The 17,420-nt window shown below is 50.3% G+C and overlaps 1 protein-coding gene and 1 pseudogene across 1 annotated transcript; both read left to right on the top strand.

Annotated features, from left to right (window-relative positions):
* Nucleotides 1-13,855, top strand: LOC114432077 (xanthine dehydrogenase/oxidase-like; annotated as a pseudogene).
* A 657-nt stretch (nucleotides 13,856-14,512) lies between these two features.
* LOC114432049 (tetraspanin-7-like) lies at nucleotides 14,513-16,594 on the top strand. Its single transcript, XM_028399822.1, has 8 exons — nucleotides 14,513-14,599; nucleotides 15,138-15,326; nucleotides 15,400-15,474; nucleotides 15,545-15,640; nucleotides 15,718-15,873; nucleotides 15,964-16,047; nucleotides 16,400-16,471; nucleotides 16,552-16,594. Exons 1-7 carry the CDS (start codon nucleotides 14,519-14,521, stop codon nucleotides 16,466-16,468), a joined length of 750 nt encoding a protein of 249 aa, XP_028255623.1. The 5' UTR covers nucleotides 14,513-14,518; the 3' UTR covers nucleotides 16,469-16,471; nucleotides 16,552-16,594.
* The last annotated feature ends 826 nt before the right edge of the window (nucleotides 16,595-17,420 follow it).

Below are 17,420 nucleotides of genomic sequence, written 5' to 3'. Positions count from 1 at the left end.
TTACCGCGGACAGTCACTGCGCCCTCGGCCGTCAGCTGCGCGTCGAGCAGCGCTGTCAGAGGAAGCACGCGTCACCGCGACTGACCGACCGATCAGTCCGTCAGCCCTCACACACCGAGTCTGTCACGGTCTGCTGACGGAGGAGGAGCGCCGGTCCAGACACGCCTCTCCCGGATAGTCGACTTACCGAGCGACGGCAGCACCGGAGCGTTACCGAGCAGCACCATGGAGGACACGCGCGGCACCGGCAGCGCGAGGGACACACAGGGGACCATGACCGAGCGCGAGACCGGGTCTGACGAGCTGGTGTTCTTCGTGAACGGGAAGAAGGTAAATGGATCAATGAGATGAGTTTAATGTGAGCGGAGACCTTTGCATTGATGTGCTCTGAGGTTTGTAGTATTGATTATTGATCAGTAACACCCAGCGAGGACACGCTGTGTGAAGTGGATGATCAGCTGATTAATGTCAGAATGCAGAACCAAAGCAGCTGCTACATCACTGTGAATCATCAACACGAGTTCAGCTGATAACAGCAGAGCAGAGTCCAGACTGACGGCTGTCTGTCTGACCCAGGTCCTGGAGCGGAACGCAGACCCCGACATGACCCTGCTGACCTACCTGAGGAGGAAACGTATGAACACACACCGTCAACACACACCGTCAACACACACCGTCAACACACACACCGTCAACACACACACCGTCAAACACACACCGTCAACACACACTGTCAACACACACACACACTGTCAACACACACACTGTGAACACACACCGTCAACACACACACCGTCAACACACACACCGTCAACACACACACACCGTCAACACACACACGTCAACACACACACCACTGTCAACACACACACACTGTGAACACACACCGTCAACACACACACACACTGTCAACACACACACTGTCTGATGATAAACTGTGGTTGTGAAATCATATTGATCATTGGTCCATCATAAAGAGGAAGTTCAGCTGCTGAGTCGGCACTTTCCTGTCATGGTTAACGAAGAACCAGCACTGAGGTCAGTGACCACCAGGGGCCCAAGTCCACCACACACAATTAATAACAAGACACCGCGCTCTCATTGGCTGGTCTCCCTCACCATGGCAACAGTTGTCTTCTGTCATAGGACTATTGTACTGATTTACACAATCTGAGTTGTCCATGATTCATATGTGTGTGTGTGTCTGTGTGTGTGTGTCTGTGTGTGTGTGTGTGTCTGTGTGTGTCTCTGTGTGTCTCTGTGTGTGTCTGTGTGTGTGTGTGTCTCTGTGTGTGTGTCTGTGTGTGTGTGTGTGTCTCTGTGTGTGTTGTGTGTGTGTGTGTGTGTGTGTGTGTCTGTGTGTGTGTCTGTGTGTGTCTGTGTGTCTGTGTGTGTCTGTGTGTGTCTCTGTGTGTGTGTGCTCTCAGTGGGCCTGACAGGGACCAAGCTGGGCTGTGCTGAAGGCGGCTGTGGAGCGTGCACCGTCATGCTGTCCAGATACCAAACACACACCAACCAGCTACTGTATCCAACCATTACTGTGTGTGTCGTGTGTGTCTGTGTGTGTGGTGTGCCTGTGTGTGTGGGGGGTCATGTGCTCCCAGCTGACTTCCGATCACACAGTGTGTGAACTTTAACTGTGTCCAGTCATCATGCCGTTAACGCCTGCCTTGCTCCGCTCTGCTCCCTGCATCTGGTCGCCGTGACAACAGTGGAGGGAATTGGTAGCGTGGCCAGAAGGCTCCACCCCGTGCAGGTAGGATGCACCGTCTACCAGGAGCCCCCCCCCTTGATGGCTGTGATCAATAATCAATAACCACTGTTCAGGAGCGGATCGCGCAGGCTCACGGGTCTCAGTGTGGGTTCTGCACGCCGGGGATCGTCATGTCCATGTACGCCCTGCTCAGGAACAACCCCACACCCAAGATGGCCGAAGTGGAGGAGGCCTTCCAGGGTGCGTGTGCCTGATCAATCAGTCAATGTATTGATCATTATTGGTTATTATCTGTGTCACCTGCAGGTAATCTGTGTCGCTGCACTGGGTACAGACCCATACTGGAGGGATACAAGAGCTTCACTGTGGTGAGAGTGCACACACACAGACACACACAGACATATAGACACAGACACACACACAAAACACACACAGACATATAGACACAGACACACACACACACACACACACACACACACACACAAAGACACACACACAGACACACACAGACATATAGACACAGACAGAGCCGTTGCTTGACACTGTAGGGGCCCTAGGCAAGAAGGACACACTGGGGCCCTACGGGCCACTAGACTCTATAGAACTGCCGCCCCGAACACAAAGACATGTACAGTGATGATTATAAGAAACCGTTTATTTAAATAATGTGGAACACACACATGAAAATATTATCTTAAGGAAACATAAAAACCTGTACAACAGTCAAAATACATCATAGAAATATGTCCTCTGAAGACTGTCCACGTGGTGGAAAGTAACTAAGTATTTGTACTTTGTTACTTTGTTGTATTTTTATGTATCCCCCAAGTTAAAAAAACAATCCTTGAGTCCAGCTGCCTCGATTTAAACTCTTGGAAATTAAAAGTAAGTACTTAAGACTTTGGTTAAGTAGGATCATTGATGGAGTACATCTACTTTTACTTGAGTATATATTTTGCTGGGTAATTGTACTTTCACTTAAGTACTAAACATCAGTGCTTCCTCCACCACTGACAACACAAGATATGACTAGTATTGTTAAGTTTGTCCACAGTGCAGGATCTTCAGTGAGACCTGGACACCTTGGACCTTCCTCTGTTACCAGGTCAGGTGCTGGAGGAGCAGAGGAAGGAGTGGAGGCTCTGAGATATTTTAACTGCTGCTGGGACGTCCTCTGGAGTGTCCTCACAGGGCTCCACATGACCTGTGTGGTATAAGACCATACTGATCAGCCTGATAATTAACACTGTAAATAATCCAGATTATACCTTCATCTGTGGCGGCTGTGGCATCTTCATGAGGAGACACAGACAGGAGTTTAAGCACCTGATGAAAAACATTTAAAAAAGCCATAAAATACCAACTATATGACAATAATTCACTAGCTTGTCCTTTACAGGGAAAACCCTGAGCATTAATAAACACTATAAATAACATACATTAGTTTTTCCTGCTGTGGTTTTAGAGCCTCATTAACTCTAACAAACAAGCTAAAGTAGCATTAGCATAGCAGCTACACACTGTTGCTGCATGAGCTAACAAGCTACTTTACAGCTTCATTTACGGTTTTATATACATTTAGGTTTTCTATCACGTCATTATATTGATGTTTGTAACTCATTTAGCAGACGTTTGTACTCAGAGCGACTCAGTGAACGTTCAGGCTGCAGCATGAAGGAGGCTGTAGTGACGTGAAGCCTGCGTCTCTAAAGTGTTTGTGACACGATGTGAAAAAGACAAACAGTGGGAGTAAGATGAGGCTGAGCTGTGTCACACTCTTCCTCTCTCCCGTTTCGCCTCTTCTTCTTCTTCTTCCTTTCTTTGCCGTCTTCCCCTGCAGCCTGCAGAGTGTGCTTCCTCCTTTATTCTGAACAGCCGCTCCTCTCTGCTTCCAGCAGCTGTCTCAGGGCCCCGTGGGGGCGAGGGGGGAGTCAATGTGTCAATGCGCCAAAACAGCTGTCGATGAATGGTGGCGCTAACTGACCGTCCGTCTTAGGGCCCCGAGCATGAGAGGGGCCCTACACAATTGCCTGGTTTGCCTACCGTGTTGTGACGGGTCTGGACACAGACACACACAGAGACACACACACACAAAGACAGATACACACAGACACACACAGACACACACACACAAAGACAGATACACACAAACACACAGATATATAGACACAGACACACACAGACACACACAGGCATATAGACACACACACACAGACACAGAGAGAAACACACACACACACAGACACACACTGTGTCATCACACCTTGTGTCTTTTGTTTCTCCTCCAGGAGGGGGCATGCTGCGGCGGCAGAGGGCGGGAAAATGGCTGCTGTTTGACCAATGGCGGTGCGACTCAGAGTGTGTCTGAAGAGGAGGGTGTTTGTTTACCTGCTGTAAACAATGGTGTGTGTGTGTGTGCATGACAGTGTGTCAGACTGTAAACATCTGTGTGTGCCGCCTCGCAGGAAGCCACGCCTCTTTTTAACGCTGCAGACTTTGAGCCCTATGACCCCACGCAGGAAGTCATCTTCCCTCCAGAGCTCATAGTAAACACACACAGACACACACACACAGACACACACACCTAGACACACACACAGACACACACACACACACACACCTAGACACACACACACAGACACACACACCTAGACACACACACACAGACACACACACCTAGACACACACACACAGACACACACACACCTAGACACACACACAGACACACACAGACACACACACCTAGACACAAACACAGACACACACACCACACCTAGACACACACACACAGACACACACAGACACACACACCTAGGCACACACACACAGACACACAGACACACACACACACAGACCACACACACACAGACACACACACACACACAACACACACACAGACACACACACAGACACACACAGCACAACACACACAGACACAAACACACAGACACAAACACAGACACACACACACAGACACACACACACACACAGACCACACACACACACACACACAGACACACACACACACAGACACACACACAGACACACACACATAGACACACACACAGACACACACACACACACAGACATACATACACACACACAGACACACACACACAGACACACACAGACACACACACACACACACAGACACACACACACACACACACACAGACACACAGACAGACACACACACAGACACACACACACACACACACACACAGACACACAGACAGACACACACAGACACACACACAGACATACATACACCACACAGACACACACACACAGCTTTGACCAACACATCATGATTGGAGCCCTCCGCCTCTCGTAGGCTCTCAGTAAAGGTCAGCGGCAGTCGTTGTGTTTCCGTGGCGAGCGGACGGTGTGGCTGCAGCCCAGCAGTCTGGACGAGTTCCTGCGTCTGAAATGGAAACACCCGGAGGCCCGCGTGGTGGTGGGGAACACCGAAGTGGGTGAGTCTGCGTCAGCGCCACACTCGCTCAGCTGTTCGCTCTGCTGCTCACTCCCCGGTCACTCTGTGTGTGTGTTCAGGCATCGAAGTGAAGTTTAAGAACATGGTGTATCCGTCATTCTGGCGCCAGCCTTCGTCCCGGAGCTGAGCGCCGTGACCCACACTGATGACGGTGAGTTCAGCCGATGACCCGTCACCACTCCACCCACACACACCTCAATACAGATGGATGTGTGTCCAGGCATTGTGTTCGGTGCAGCGTGCACGCTCAGCCACATGGAGGCAGTGCTGAGGCAGGCAGTGGAGACTCTTCCTCTGCATCAGGCTGAAGTCTTCCTCGCCGTCCTCGAGCAGCTGCGCTGGTTTGCCGGACAGCAAATACGCAACGTGGCGGTGAGTCCTGTGTCCAAGAAATTCCCCGAGCCACGAGGAGGATTTTAACTGTGTGTGTTTAGGCTGTGGGCGGGAACATCATGACAGCCAGCCCCATCTCAGACCTGAACCCAGTGTTCATGGCAGCAGGCTGCAGGCTGACGCTGGCGGACAAAGGTAAACCTGCAGTTTCTATGTTAATGAGGCTTTTATTTTGAAACAGTTCAGTGTGGTCCTGACCTTTGACCTCTGTCCTACAGATGGCAGCCGTGAGGTTCAGATGGATGACAGCTTCTTCACAGGCTACAGGAGGACAGTTCTGCGACCACAGGAGGTCCTGCTCTCTGTACACATCCCCTACAGCAAGAAGGTACGTAGCACCACCATGGCAACCTCACTCTGGCACCTAGCAACCACTCTCCTCGCATCTAGCTAGTTTTCAGTGTCAGCTAGACAACTGTCTCTTGTGGTAAATAAATTCCATTACCTTGTAACCACTTCCTGTTACCATCCTCCAGCATTTGTTGTCAGTTACCTAGCAACCACACGTGCATCCTCATTCTTCTTTGTCTCCTCAGACTCAGTTCGTCTCCGCCTTCAAACAGTCCCCTCGCCGTGAAGATGACATCAGTATTATCACTGCAGCTATGAGCGTCACCTTCACTGCTGGGACTAATGTTGTGGAGGACTTGAGGCTGAGTTATGGTGGCATGGCGGCGACCACGGTGCTGGCCATGAAGACGGCGAGCAAACTAGTAGGAAGGTAGTAAGCACAGAGAGGGAAGGAGGGAAGGAGAGAGGGAGGGAGGAAGTAACTCTGCCTGCTGTCATTCAGGTCCTGGGGGGAGGAGCTTCTGCAGGAGGCTTGCTCCTCATGGCTGAGGAGATGACCCTGAACCCCTCTGTGCCAGGCGGCATGGTGACGTACCGCAGAACTCTCACCCTCAGCCTCTTCTACAAGTTCTACCTGACAGTGCTGCAGAAGCTCCGCCTCCAGGTTTGTATGGTCGTCTCGTCAACGTTGGCGCTGTGACCGTGTGTGTGAGCGCTCCCTGTTTTCCTGTCAGGGTGTGAACGTAGAGGCCGTCAGCGCTGACTGTCTGAGCGCCACCGAGGTTTACCACCCTGAGACGCCGTCCAGTGTCCAGGTCTACCAGGTACAGTGACTGTGTGTGTCAGGCTCCGTCAGTCACCTGTGGTCTGGTAAATGTAGCTTCTTCCTCCTTCAGGCGGTGCCTGAGGGCCAGAGCCCAGACAACGTGGTTGGCCGTCCCATGATGCACCTGTCAGCCATGAAGCAGGCCACAGGTGAGGCAGTGTACTGTGACGACGTACCGCTGTATGAGAATGAGCTGTACCTGTCACTCATCACCAGCAGCAAGGCCCACGCTCGGATACGGTGAGAAACCTGCACACACACACACACCTGCACACACACACACACATCTGCACACACACACCTGCACACACACACACACACACACACCTGCACACACACACACACACCTGCACACACACACACACCTGCACACACACACACATCTGCACACACACACACCTGTCACCGGCCATGTCTCACCGTGGTGTGTTGCAGCTCCGTGGATGCGGCGGCAGCAGAGCGCTCTCCCGGTGTCGCCTGTTGCCTGTTTGCTGACGACATTCCCGGCAGTAACGCCACCGGACCCATCGGTATGATGAGACCATCCTCGCCGATGGCCAGGTGGGCTTCTGGTTGCTCCGACCAATCAGGTGTCTGTGTTCAGGTTGATGATTAGTCTGTCCTCGACAGGTGAGCTGTGTGGGTCACATCATCGGAGCGGTGGTGGCGACACACAGCAGTTCATGCTCAAGCTGCTGCCAGAGCCGTCCGGATCGAATATGAGGAGCTGCCGCCGATTCCTACACCATCCAGGTGAGAGCGTGCCAGCTGGACTCCCCCCCTAGAGGAGGACCAGGGAGCTTTAATATATCGTTTTGATTGACAGGAGGCCATCACTGCCCAGTCCTCTACCGGCCGTCAGAACCATTCAGAAGGGAGACCTTGAGGCGGGGTTCAGACAGGCCAACCATATCCTGGAGGTAGGACTCTGTGCCTCTGTGGCCACGAGTCCTGCTGCTGATCAGCCATTGATTATTGATTGGTTGTCTGTCAGGTGAGATACACATTGGAGGACAGGAGCACTTCTACCTGGAGACCAACGTCACCCTGGCTGTTCCCCGCGGAGAGGATGGCGAGATGGAGCTCTTTGTCTCCACGCAGTCGGCCTCCAAAACACAGGTAACTGTAATCTGAAACGCAGGTAACTATAATCTGAAACACAGGTAACTGTAATCTGAAACTGTAATCTGAAACACAGGTAACTGTAATCTGAAACTATAATCTGAAACACAGGTAACTATAATCTGAAACACAGGTAACTATAATCTGAAACACAGGTAACTGTAATCTGAAACTGTAATCTGAAACACAGGTAACTGTAATCTGAAACTATAATCTGAAACACAGGTAACTATAATCTGAAACACAGGTAACTGTAATCTGAAACTGTAATCTGAAACACAGGTAACTATAATCTGAAACACAGGTAACTGTAATCTGAAACTGTAATCTGAAACACAGGTAACTATAATCTGAATTCAATTCAATTCAATTCAATTCAGTTTTATTATATAGCGCATATTACAATCAGACATTGTCTCAAAGCGCTTCACAGGAACCCCCCTAAGAGCACTGTGGCAAGGAAAAACTCCCTTTAAGAGGAAGAAACCTTGAGCAGGACCCGTCAACTTAAGGGGGAACCAGTCCTGCTGCTAGTCAGAGAGGATGAGGGAGAGAGAGAGAGAGAGAGAGAGAGGATGAGGAGAAAGAGAGAGAGGGAGAGAGGAGCAACATGATACAAACATGATACAGTACAGAGCAAACATGACAGCAAGATGAAACAGTGATTATATTGTAATAGATATCTATATATATCGTCGGTCCATAAGTAGGAATAGTAATTTGATAGTAAAGATGAGCAGCAGGGGCTAGTGAAGTCGATGAGCACAGGAGAGACTGCAGGTCAGTATGCAGGTCTTGAGACCTGCAAAGAGAGAGAGCGAGAGCGAGGCACAGAACTACAAGGAAGACAGTTAACACAGATTATGAGACGATATTACCCAGTATGATCCAGACTAAGGAGAGTGGAGGAGAGGTCAGAGGGTGTTCAGAGGATCGTGTTTGTGCCCCCCGACAACGTAGAGCAAGAGAGACTTCACGGGCCGGACTGCAGGTCATCATCCAGGTCTTGAGACCAGTGTGAGCCAGACTAAGGAGAGAAAGGAGAGGTTAGAGGGTGAGAGGGAAACTGCTCAGTGGATCATGTTTGTGCCCCCGACAACGTAGGCCTAGAGCAGCATAGCTGTGCTACACACTAGGTCTAAGGCTAACTGTACGCCTTACTAAACAGAAAAGTTTTAAGTCTAGTCTTAAAGGTGGAGGCAGTGTCTGCCTCTCGGACCCAGATTGGTAACTGGTTCCATAATAGCGGTGCCTGATAGCTGAAAGCTCGTCCTCCCATTCTACTTCTATGAATCCTAGGAACTACTAGTAACCTGCACTCAGAGATCTGAGTGTCCTATTAGGAACATATGGTACAATCAGGTCCTGCAGATACAATGGAGCAAGTCCATGAAGAGCCTTGTAGGTTAGAAGAAGGATCTTGAAGTGTATTCTTGAGTCCACTGGGAGCCAGTGAAGAGACGCTAGGACAGGAGAGATATGATCCCTTTGGCTGCTTCCTGTCAGAACTCTAGCTGCTGCGTTCTGGATCAGCTGCAGACTGTTGATGGAGTAATGTGGACATCCTGACAATAAAGAGTTGCAGTAGTCCAGTCTTGAAGTGACAAAAGCATGGATGAGCTTTTCAGCATCACTCTGAGAGAGGATGCTCCTGATCTTAGTAATATTACGCAGGTGAAAGAAAGCGGTCCTGGAGACCTGCTTAATATGAGAGACAAATGACATGTCTTGATCAAAGATAACTCCAAGGTTCCTCACAGTCGTACTGGAGGCCAGAGTAATTCCATCCAGGGAGAAAGTATTATCTGATAACTAGTTCTGAGATGTTTCGGTCCAAAAAATGACCTCAGTCTTGTCCGAGTTTAATAGTAAAAAGTTGGAGGACATCCAGTCCTTTATGTCCTTTAGACACGCCTGTAGTCTGACTAGCGGCTCCGTTTCTTCAGGCTTCATGGATAAATACAGCTGGGTATCATCAGCATAACAATGAAAGTTTATGCCGTGCTTCTGGATGATGTATCCTAGAGGGAGCATGTAGAGGGTGAACAGGATCGGTCCGAGCACAGGTAACTGTAATCTGAAACACAGGTAACTGTAATCTGAAACAAGGTAACTGTAATCTGAAACAAAGGTAACTGTAATCTAAAACGCAGGTAACTGTAATCTCAAACACAGGTAACTGTAATCTCGAACACAGGAAACTGTAATCTGAAACTGTAATCTGAAACACAGGTAACTGTAATCTGAAACGCAGGTAACTATAATCTGAAACACAGGTAACTGTAATCTGAAACTGTAATCTGAAACACAGGTAACTGTAATCTGAAACACAGGTAACTGTAATCTGAAACAAAGGTAACTGTAATCTAAAACGGAGGTAACTGTAATCTCAAACACAGGTAACTGTAATCTCGAACACAGGAAACTGTAATCTGAAACTGTAATCTGAAACACAGGTAACTGTAATCTGAAACACATGTAACTGTAATCTGAAACAGGTAACTGTAATCTCGAACACAGGTAACTGTAATCTCGAACACAGGAAACTGTAATCTGAAACTGTAATCTGAAACACAGGTAACTGTAATCTGAAACGCAGGTAACTATAATCTGAAACACAGGTAACTGTAATCTGAAACTGTAATCTGAAACACAGGTAACTATAATCTGAAACACAGGTAACTGTAATCTGAAACTATAATCTGAAACACAGGTACTATAATCTGAAACACAGGTAACTGTAATCTGAAACTGTAATCTGAAACACAGGTAACTGTAATCTGAAAACAGGTAACTGTAATCTGAAACAAGGTAACTGTAATCTAAACGCAGGTAACTGTAATCTCAAACACAGGTAACTGTAATCTCGAACACAGGAAACTGTAATCTGAAACTGTAATCTGAAACACAGGTAACTGTAATCTGAAACACAGGTAACTGTAATCTGAAACAGGTAACTGTAATCTCGAACACAGGTAACTGTAATCTCGAACACAGGAAACTGTAATCTGAAACTGTAATCTGAAACACAGGTAACTGTAATCTGAAACACAGGTAACTGTAATCTGAAACACAGGTAACTGTAATCTCGAACACAGGAAACTGTAATCTGAAACTGTAATCTGCATCTCTGCGCCTCAGTCTCTCGTGGCGAAGGCGCTGGGCGTGCCCGCCAACAGGGTGGTGGTGCGGGTGAAGAGGATGGGGGGAGGCTTTGGAGGGAAGGAAAGCCGGACCACCCTGCTGTCCACTGTGGTCGCCGTGGCAGCGAACAAGTATGTCTTATATGGGGATTGCGTGGAGCCTCCTGTGGTGGCAGACTCTGAGGTGTCGGTCTGTCTTTCAGACTAGGGAGGCCGGTGCGGTGCATGCTGGACCGGGACGAGGACATGCTGATCACGGGAGGACGACACCCTTTCTATGGGAAATACAAGGTAAGGGGGCCCCCCGCGGCTGCCGCTGTGGCGGTGGCGTGTGTTGATGTGTTTCTTGCCATGCTGCAGGTGGGCTTCCTGAGCAGCGGGAAAGTTCTGGCTCTGGACGTGTCGTACTACAGTAACTGTGGGAACTCCAAAGACCTCTCTCTCTGTGAGTGTCCCTCCCCACCTCTCCCCCTCTTCCTTCCACTCTGCTCTCTAACACCTTGCTGATGCCCCCGTCAGATCATGGAGCGCGCTCTGTTCCACATGGAGAACTCATACAGTATCCCTAATGTGCGTGGCCGTGGGTTCCTGTGCCGCACCAACCTACCGTCTAACACCGCCTTCAGGGGCTTTGGGGGGCCACAGGGCATGATGGTAGCAGAGAGCTGGATCACGGATGTAGCTCAGAGTTTGGGGAGGCCAGCAGAGGAGGTCAGTGGATGGGTCCAAGGATGGGTCCAAGGGTCTGCTGGGTAAGCAGTGTCAATGCAGTGTCTCCATCTCCCTGCAGGTGCGTCGGATGAATCTGTACATGGAAGGTGAGCTGACACCTTTCAACCAGGTCCTGGATCGACTCACGCTGGACCGTTGCTGGGATGAGTGTCTGGCACGCTCTGATTACCACCGGCGCCGAGCTGCCATCGACCTCTACAACAGGTGAGTGTGTCCCCAGAGACCACTGTCTCTTCGGAACACTACCTGTTTGAACTGTTTCTGTGTCCTCATCAGGCAGAACCGTTGGACCAAACGGGGGCGCCATGGTCCCCACCAAGTTTGGCATCAGCTTCACCTCTGCCTTCCTGAACCAGGTCAGACCAACTAACATGACAAGACCAGCATCTCTGGTGGTTCTTTGTGGTGACGTGTTTGTGTTCAGGCCGGCGCTCTGGTTCACATCTACACCGATGGATCTGTGCTGTTGACCCATGGAGGCACCGAAATGGGACAGGGACTGTACACCAAGATGGTCCAGGTACAGAGACACAGTGACCTCTGGTGGTGAGAGCAGGAAGTGTGGCCTTGCTTAGAGACACAACGATCCTTGTGTGTGTGTGTGTGTTCATGTGGTCTCAGGTGGCCAGCAGGGTTCTGGGTATCCCTTTTTCAAAGATCCATATCTCAGAGACCAGCACCAACACCGTCCCAAACACCAGCCCCACCGCTGCCTCCGCCTCCTCCGACCTCAACGGAGCTGCTGTGCAGAATGCCTGTGAGATCCTGGTGTCACGTCTGGAGCCGTACAAGGCCAAGAACCCCAAAGGATCATGGGAGGACTGGGTGAGCGATCCTGTCTGGGGTGTTTGATGTGCTGTGGTTAGTTTCCACCTTTCAAGTGTGCTCAGAGTGTTTTTGTGTCTCAGGTCAGAGCAGCGTACTTCGACCGGGTCAGCCTGAGTGCTAACGGATTTTACAGGTGAGTCTGGTTCAGGTTCCAGACGTACAAACCCGGACAGAGTTTAACCGTTTTATGTCTCGTCAGGACTCCGGATCTCGGTTATGACTTTGATACAAACTCAGGCAGAGCCTTCAACTACTTCAGCTACGGCGTGGCCTGTTCAGAGGTGGAGATTGACTGCCTGACCGGCGCCCACAAGGTCGGAACAAGTGCTGGGCTCCCTGAACCTCAACCTTCTGTCTCATGCTTTTATTTTGGAAGAACTTCCTGTTTAACGCTGACTCTCTGTATCAAAGAACCTGAGCTCCACCATTGTGATGGACGTCGGTCACAGCCTCAACCCAGCAATCGACATCGGACAGGTGAGCCAGTGAAAAGCAGGGCAGACCATGCGGTTCATGTCTGCGGCACCCTCAGGTCTGACTGTGTCTGCAGGTGGAGGGGGGCTTCATGCAGGGTCTGGGTCTGTTCACACTGGAGGAGCTTCATTATTCGCCGCAGGGCGTGCTCCTCACTCGTGGCCCTGGAGCTTATAAGATCCCTGCCTTTGGTGACATTCCAGCACAGCTGACCGTGTCACTGCTCCGCGACGCCCCCAACGATAAGGCCATCTTCGCCTCTAAGGTAACGCCGCCGTCTCTGCCCTCAGCGTGAGCATCGCTGCCGCCCACAGACACAGTGTTCTTTCTTCCAGGCTGTCGGTGAGCCTCCTCTGTTTCTGGCCGCCTCCGTTTTCTACGCCATTAAAGATGCTATCAGCGCCGCCCGGGCAGAGTCCGGCATCAGTGGGCCGTTCAGGCTGGACAGCCCCGCCTCAGCTGAGAGGATCCGCAATGCCTGCAGCGACCGATTCACCAAACTGGTACGAACAGATTCAGTCATCAGTGTTCCATCATTCAGCCCTCTATGTGAGAGGCCTTGAGTTTTATAGTGTCCCTTCATGCTGTACACATGTCGTGTTTCAGTGCCCCCCTGCTGAGGCCGGGACCTTCACCCCTGGTCTGTGCAGGTGTAAGACTGGGCCAGAGAGAGAGAGACCAACGACGATCAGCCTGTGGAACCACGAGCACTTAAGTAGCCAATCACAGCCGTGTGTTTAACGACCAGAGCGCCGTGAGGCGTTCACTGTCACAAACACCGCTGCTTCACTTCACTGTGGAAAAACACTGTCAAATAAAAGTGAGCCTGAAATCAGTGCTGATGTTTGAGTGTTCGTACTTTATTATTCTTACAGCATCTCATCACACATTAATGTGTCCTCCTCCTCCTCCCTGCAAACGGCCACCAGGGGGCGATGCTGACATGTCAGCCATGTTTACTGTCTGTACATCCCTTTGGTGCAGCTGCTGCTTCCTGCCTGGAGCAAGGCGGCGTCTGGTTGGTGGTTCAGGGACATGTGACTCATACTTCACACTCCGATAACACATGTAACACTGAGGAGTGTGAGCTGCTGTGACACCCGCCTGTGAAGCTCCACCCAAAACATTCTGTGTCCCCTGCACACAGCTGGACACACACTCACAAACACTCGGCACCGTTCATGGACCGCAGCAGAGCTTCTTTTACACCTGAACATTTTAGAGTGTAACTCTGTGTTAGCTTGTACTTTGTTACTTTATTTGTGACACAGCTGCTGTGTGAGTGTTTAAAGATGGACGACAACAATGTGATGACCACCTTAGCTAGCTAGCATCCACTCCAGTCAAAACCAGTCAGGTGGCGGCCTGCATGGAATGCAGAATGGGCTGACAGCTGGTCCAGCAGAGGGCGCTGTCCTCTGTCAGTCCTGCTCCAGCAGAGGGCGCTGTCCTCAGGGCTCTGAGGGGTTGCTGCAGTCCTGGTCAGCGTCAGATGGATCATGGCTCTCAGGAGGATGGAGACCAAACCGGTGATCTTCTGCCTGAAGACGCTGCTGCTGCTCTACTCCTTCATCTTCTGGGTGAGAAAACATTCTGACATCTTCATCGTCCTCCTCACCCTTTGCTGTGCTGCTGCCTGAGCTGTGTGTGTGTTCAGGCTGCAGGTTGTTGAATTCATTGTTCTGGGCTGTTTGTCTCTGGTTGTTTTTCTCTGTAATAATCTGACCAATCAGCAGCCACCAGGAAACCCGTGTTTCACGGTGTAAGCGTCAGTTTCCTGCGGATTTGTTCTGATTTACTTCTTTTACTCTGCTTTCCGTCCGTCGCCCTGATGCTGCTTTTTCTCGTCTCGGTGTCACTTTGTCACTTTGCTGTCAGAGTCATGTGATGCTGAGTCAGCTCATCAACATGATCACATGACTGTGACATCAGCACAGGTTCACTCACACACAGCTCTGCTCGTCACACACACACACACATTTGATTAAACAATGAAAATAAAGGGTTAAAATAATTAAATAATGCCGTTCATTAGACAATAATTAAAGGCCACAGGGGGCAGCAGAACCTCCCACAGTGTCTGTGTGGGTCCCAGTAACATAAGCTCCGCCCCCTCAGGTGACAGGTGTGGTCCTTCTGTCAGTGGGGTTATGGTGGAAGTTCATGTTGGGCCCCTACACCCTGCTGATCTCCAGCGACCCCTCCAATGGCCCCTACATGCTTACTGGCACCGGCGCCGCCATTGTGCTCTTTGGACTCTTCGGCTGCTTCGCCACCTGCAGGGGGCGCCCCTGGATGTTAAAGATGGTGGGTTTTTGTTCATGTAGATTTGATGTCACTGTGGCCTGACTGTGATCTCTGACCTCTGACCTTTCCTCAGTACGCCGTGTTTCTGTCTCTGGTCTTCATGACTGAGCTCATCGCAGCGATCTCCGGATTCGTGTTTCGCCACGAGGTCAGATTTATACACCATTTTTTTGGCCTCACACTTACACTGCTCACACTGACTGTGTGTGTGTGTTCAGATCAAAGGAACGTTCCTCACCGCTTACAGCGACGCCGTGATGACATACGATGGGCGAAGTGACCGCAGCCTGGCTGTGGATGGCGTCCAGCGCAGAGTGAGTGACTCATGAACACTTTATTGATGCGGTGGCCAATCAGACAAGTAATTTCCTCACTGTGTGTGTGTGAGCAGCTGCACTGCTGTGGAGTGTATAACTACACCAGCTGGTTCAGCAGTGTGTACTTTCCAGCCGGCGGGGTTCCTGCTAGTTGCTGCGTCAGCTTCTCCGACTGCAGCAGTGCTGACCTGAAGAACGTCACAGTGGCTGCACGCAAGGTCCACAGACAGGTCAGACACACTGAACACACTCAGGATGACTGCAGCGCCCCCTGCTGTGTGGAGGCTGCTGTTAAAGAGATGTAATGTGCTTGTGTGCAGGGCTGCTATGAGCTGGTGACGTCATTCATAGAGAGTAACATGGGAATCATTGCAGGAGTGACCTTTGGCATCGCCTTCTCCCAGGTAACACCCTGACTGTCACTGATGTACACCACTGTAGTATCCCTGTAGTATCATTGTAGAGCTCCTGTAGTATCACTGTAGTATCCCTGTAGTATCATTGTAGAGCTCCTGTAGTATCACTGTAGTATCATTGTAGAGCTCCTGTAGTATCCCTGTAGTATCATTGTAGAGCTCCTGTAGTATCACTGTAGTATCATTGCAGAGCTCCTGTAGTATCACTGTAGTATTATTGTAGAGCTCCTGTAGTATCACTGTAGTATCATTGCAGAGCTCCTGTAGTATCACTGTAGTATCACTGTAGTGCTCCTTTGCGTCTCCATGGAGATGGAATCTTTGCCTCTGTGTGTCTCAGTTGATCGGGATGTCTCTGGCCTGCTGTCTGTCTCGCTTCATCAACGCCAACCAGTACGAGATGGTCTGACAGGTAATGCACAGACACACACTCCTGTCCTCCATCAATAATCCTGCAGACAGAGATGAACCTGAACTTCTCTTTCTTTGAAGGAACTGAAGATGCTGTCACCATGGAAACCAGCGGAACACACACCACACACACACACACATATGTTGTATTTTTTTGTGTTTAGTTGTGAAGGGGCAACAGTGGCGCGTGGGATAGCAGGGTTGTCCAATAACCGGAAGGTTGGTGGTTCGACTCCTCCCTAGTCACTGTTGTGTGTTCTTGGGCAAGACACTTCACCCTAGCCTGTGGCGCGCCTTGCTAGTCACTGTATGACAGCTTGTGCAGCAGCCGTAACGAATTTCCCTCTGGGGATTAATACAGTATCTAAAAAAGAAATACGGCACAGCCAGGAGGGGGCAGCATTACCACAGGTGGAACCCGGCTGTATTAGACTGTTGTTGAGCATCCAATAGATTCTGCATCTGTTCTGCTTCTAAAATAAATTAAATAATAAGTTAAACTTTTAAAGGTTCTTCTTTTCAAATCATATTGATTTATTATTTGAAGAAGTCACAAAAATAAAACGCAGTAAAACACAGTAAAGACCTGTAGCAGTGTCGCTCCTCGTGACGTCACGGCCTCTGTGATTGGTGGAAGCTGCAGCGCTTCGCTCTGATTGGCTGTCTGTGAGGTCCGGTCTGACCCGCTGCAGCATCTCGCCATCCCCGCTGACTCGCCGGTGCTCAGAACGCCTGGCGGAGATAACGGCACCGGACACACCGACAGACGCCAAGAAAGACCCCGGAACCCGCTCCGACGTTCCTCAGGTAAACGTGGCCGGCTCCGGTGAGCTAACGGTACCAGGCGTTAACCGTGGGTGGGGGCGCTGAAGGTAAAGGAGCTGCACGGCGGGCTGTTTCCGGCTGACACGGACCGTTTGACGGTGTAATGTCTGAGTAAATCTGTAAAC

This window comes from Parambassis ranga, chromosome 2 (assembly GCF_900634625.1).
Source record: "Parambassis ranga chromosome 2, fParRan2.1, whole genome shotgun sequence".
NCBI lineage: Eukaryota > Metazoa > Chordata > Actinopteri > Ambassidae > Parambassis > Parambassis ranga.
The sequence above is the reverse complement of the archived record's forward strand: the minus strand, read 5'-3'. Positions and strand labels throughout refer to the sequence as shown.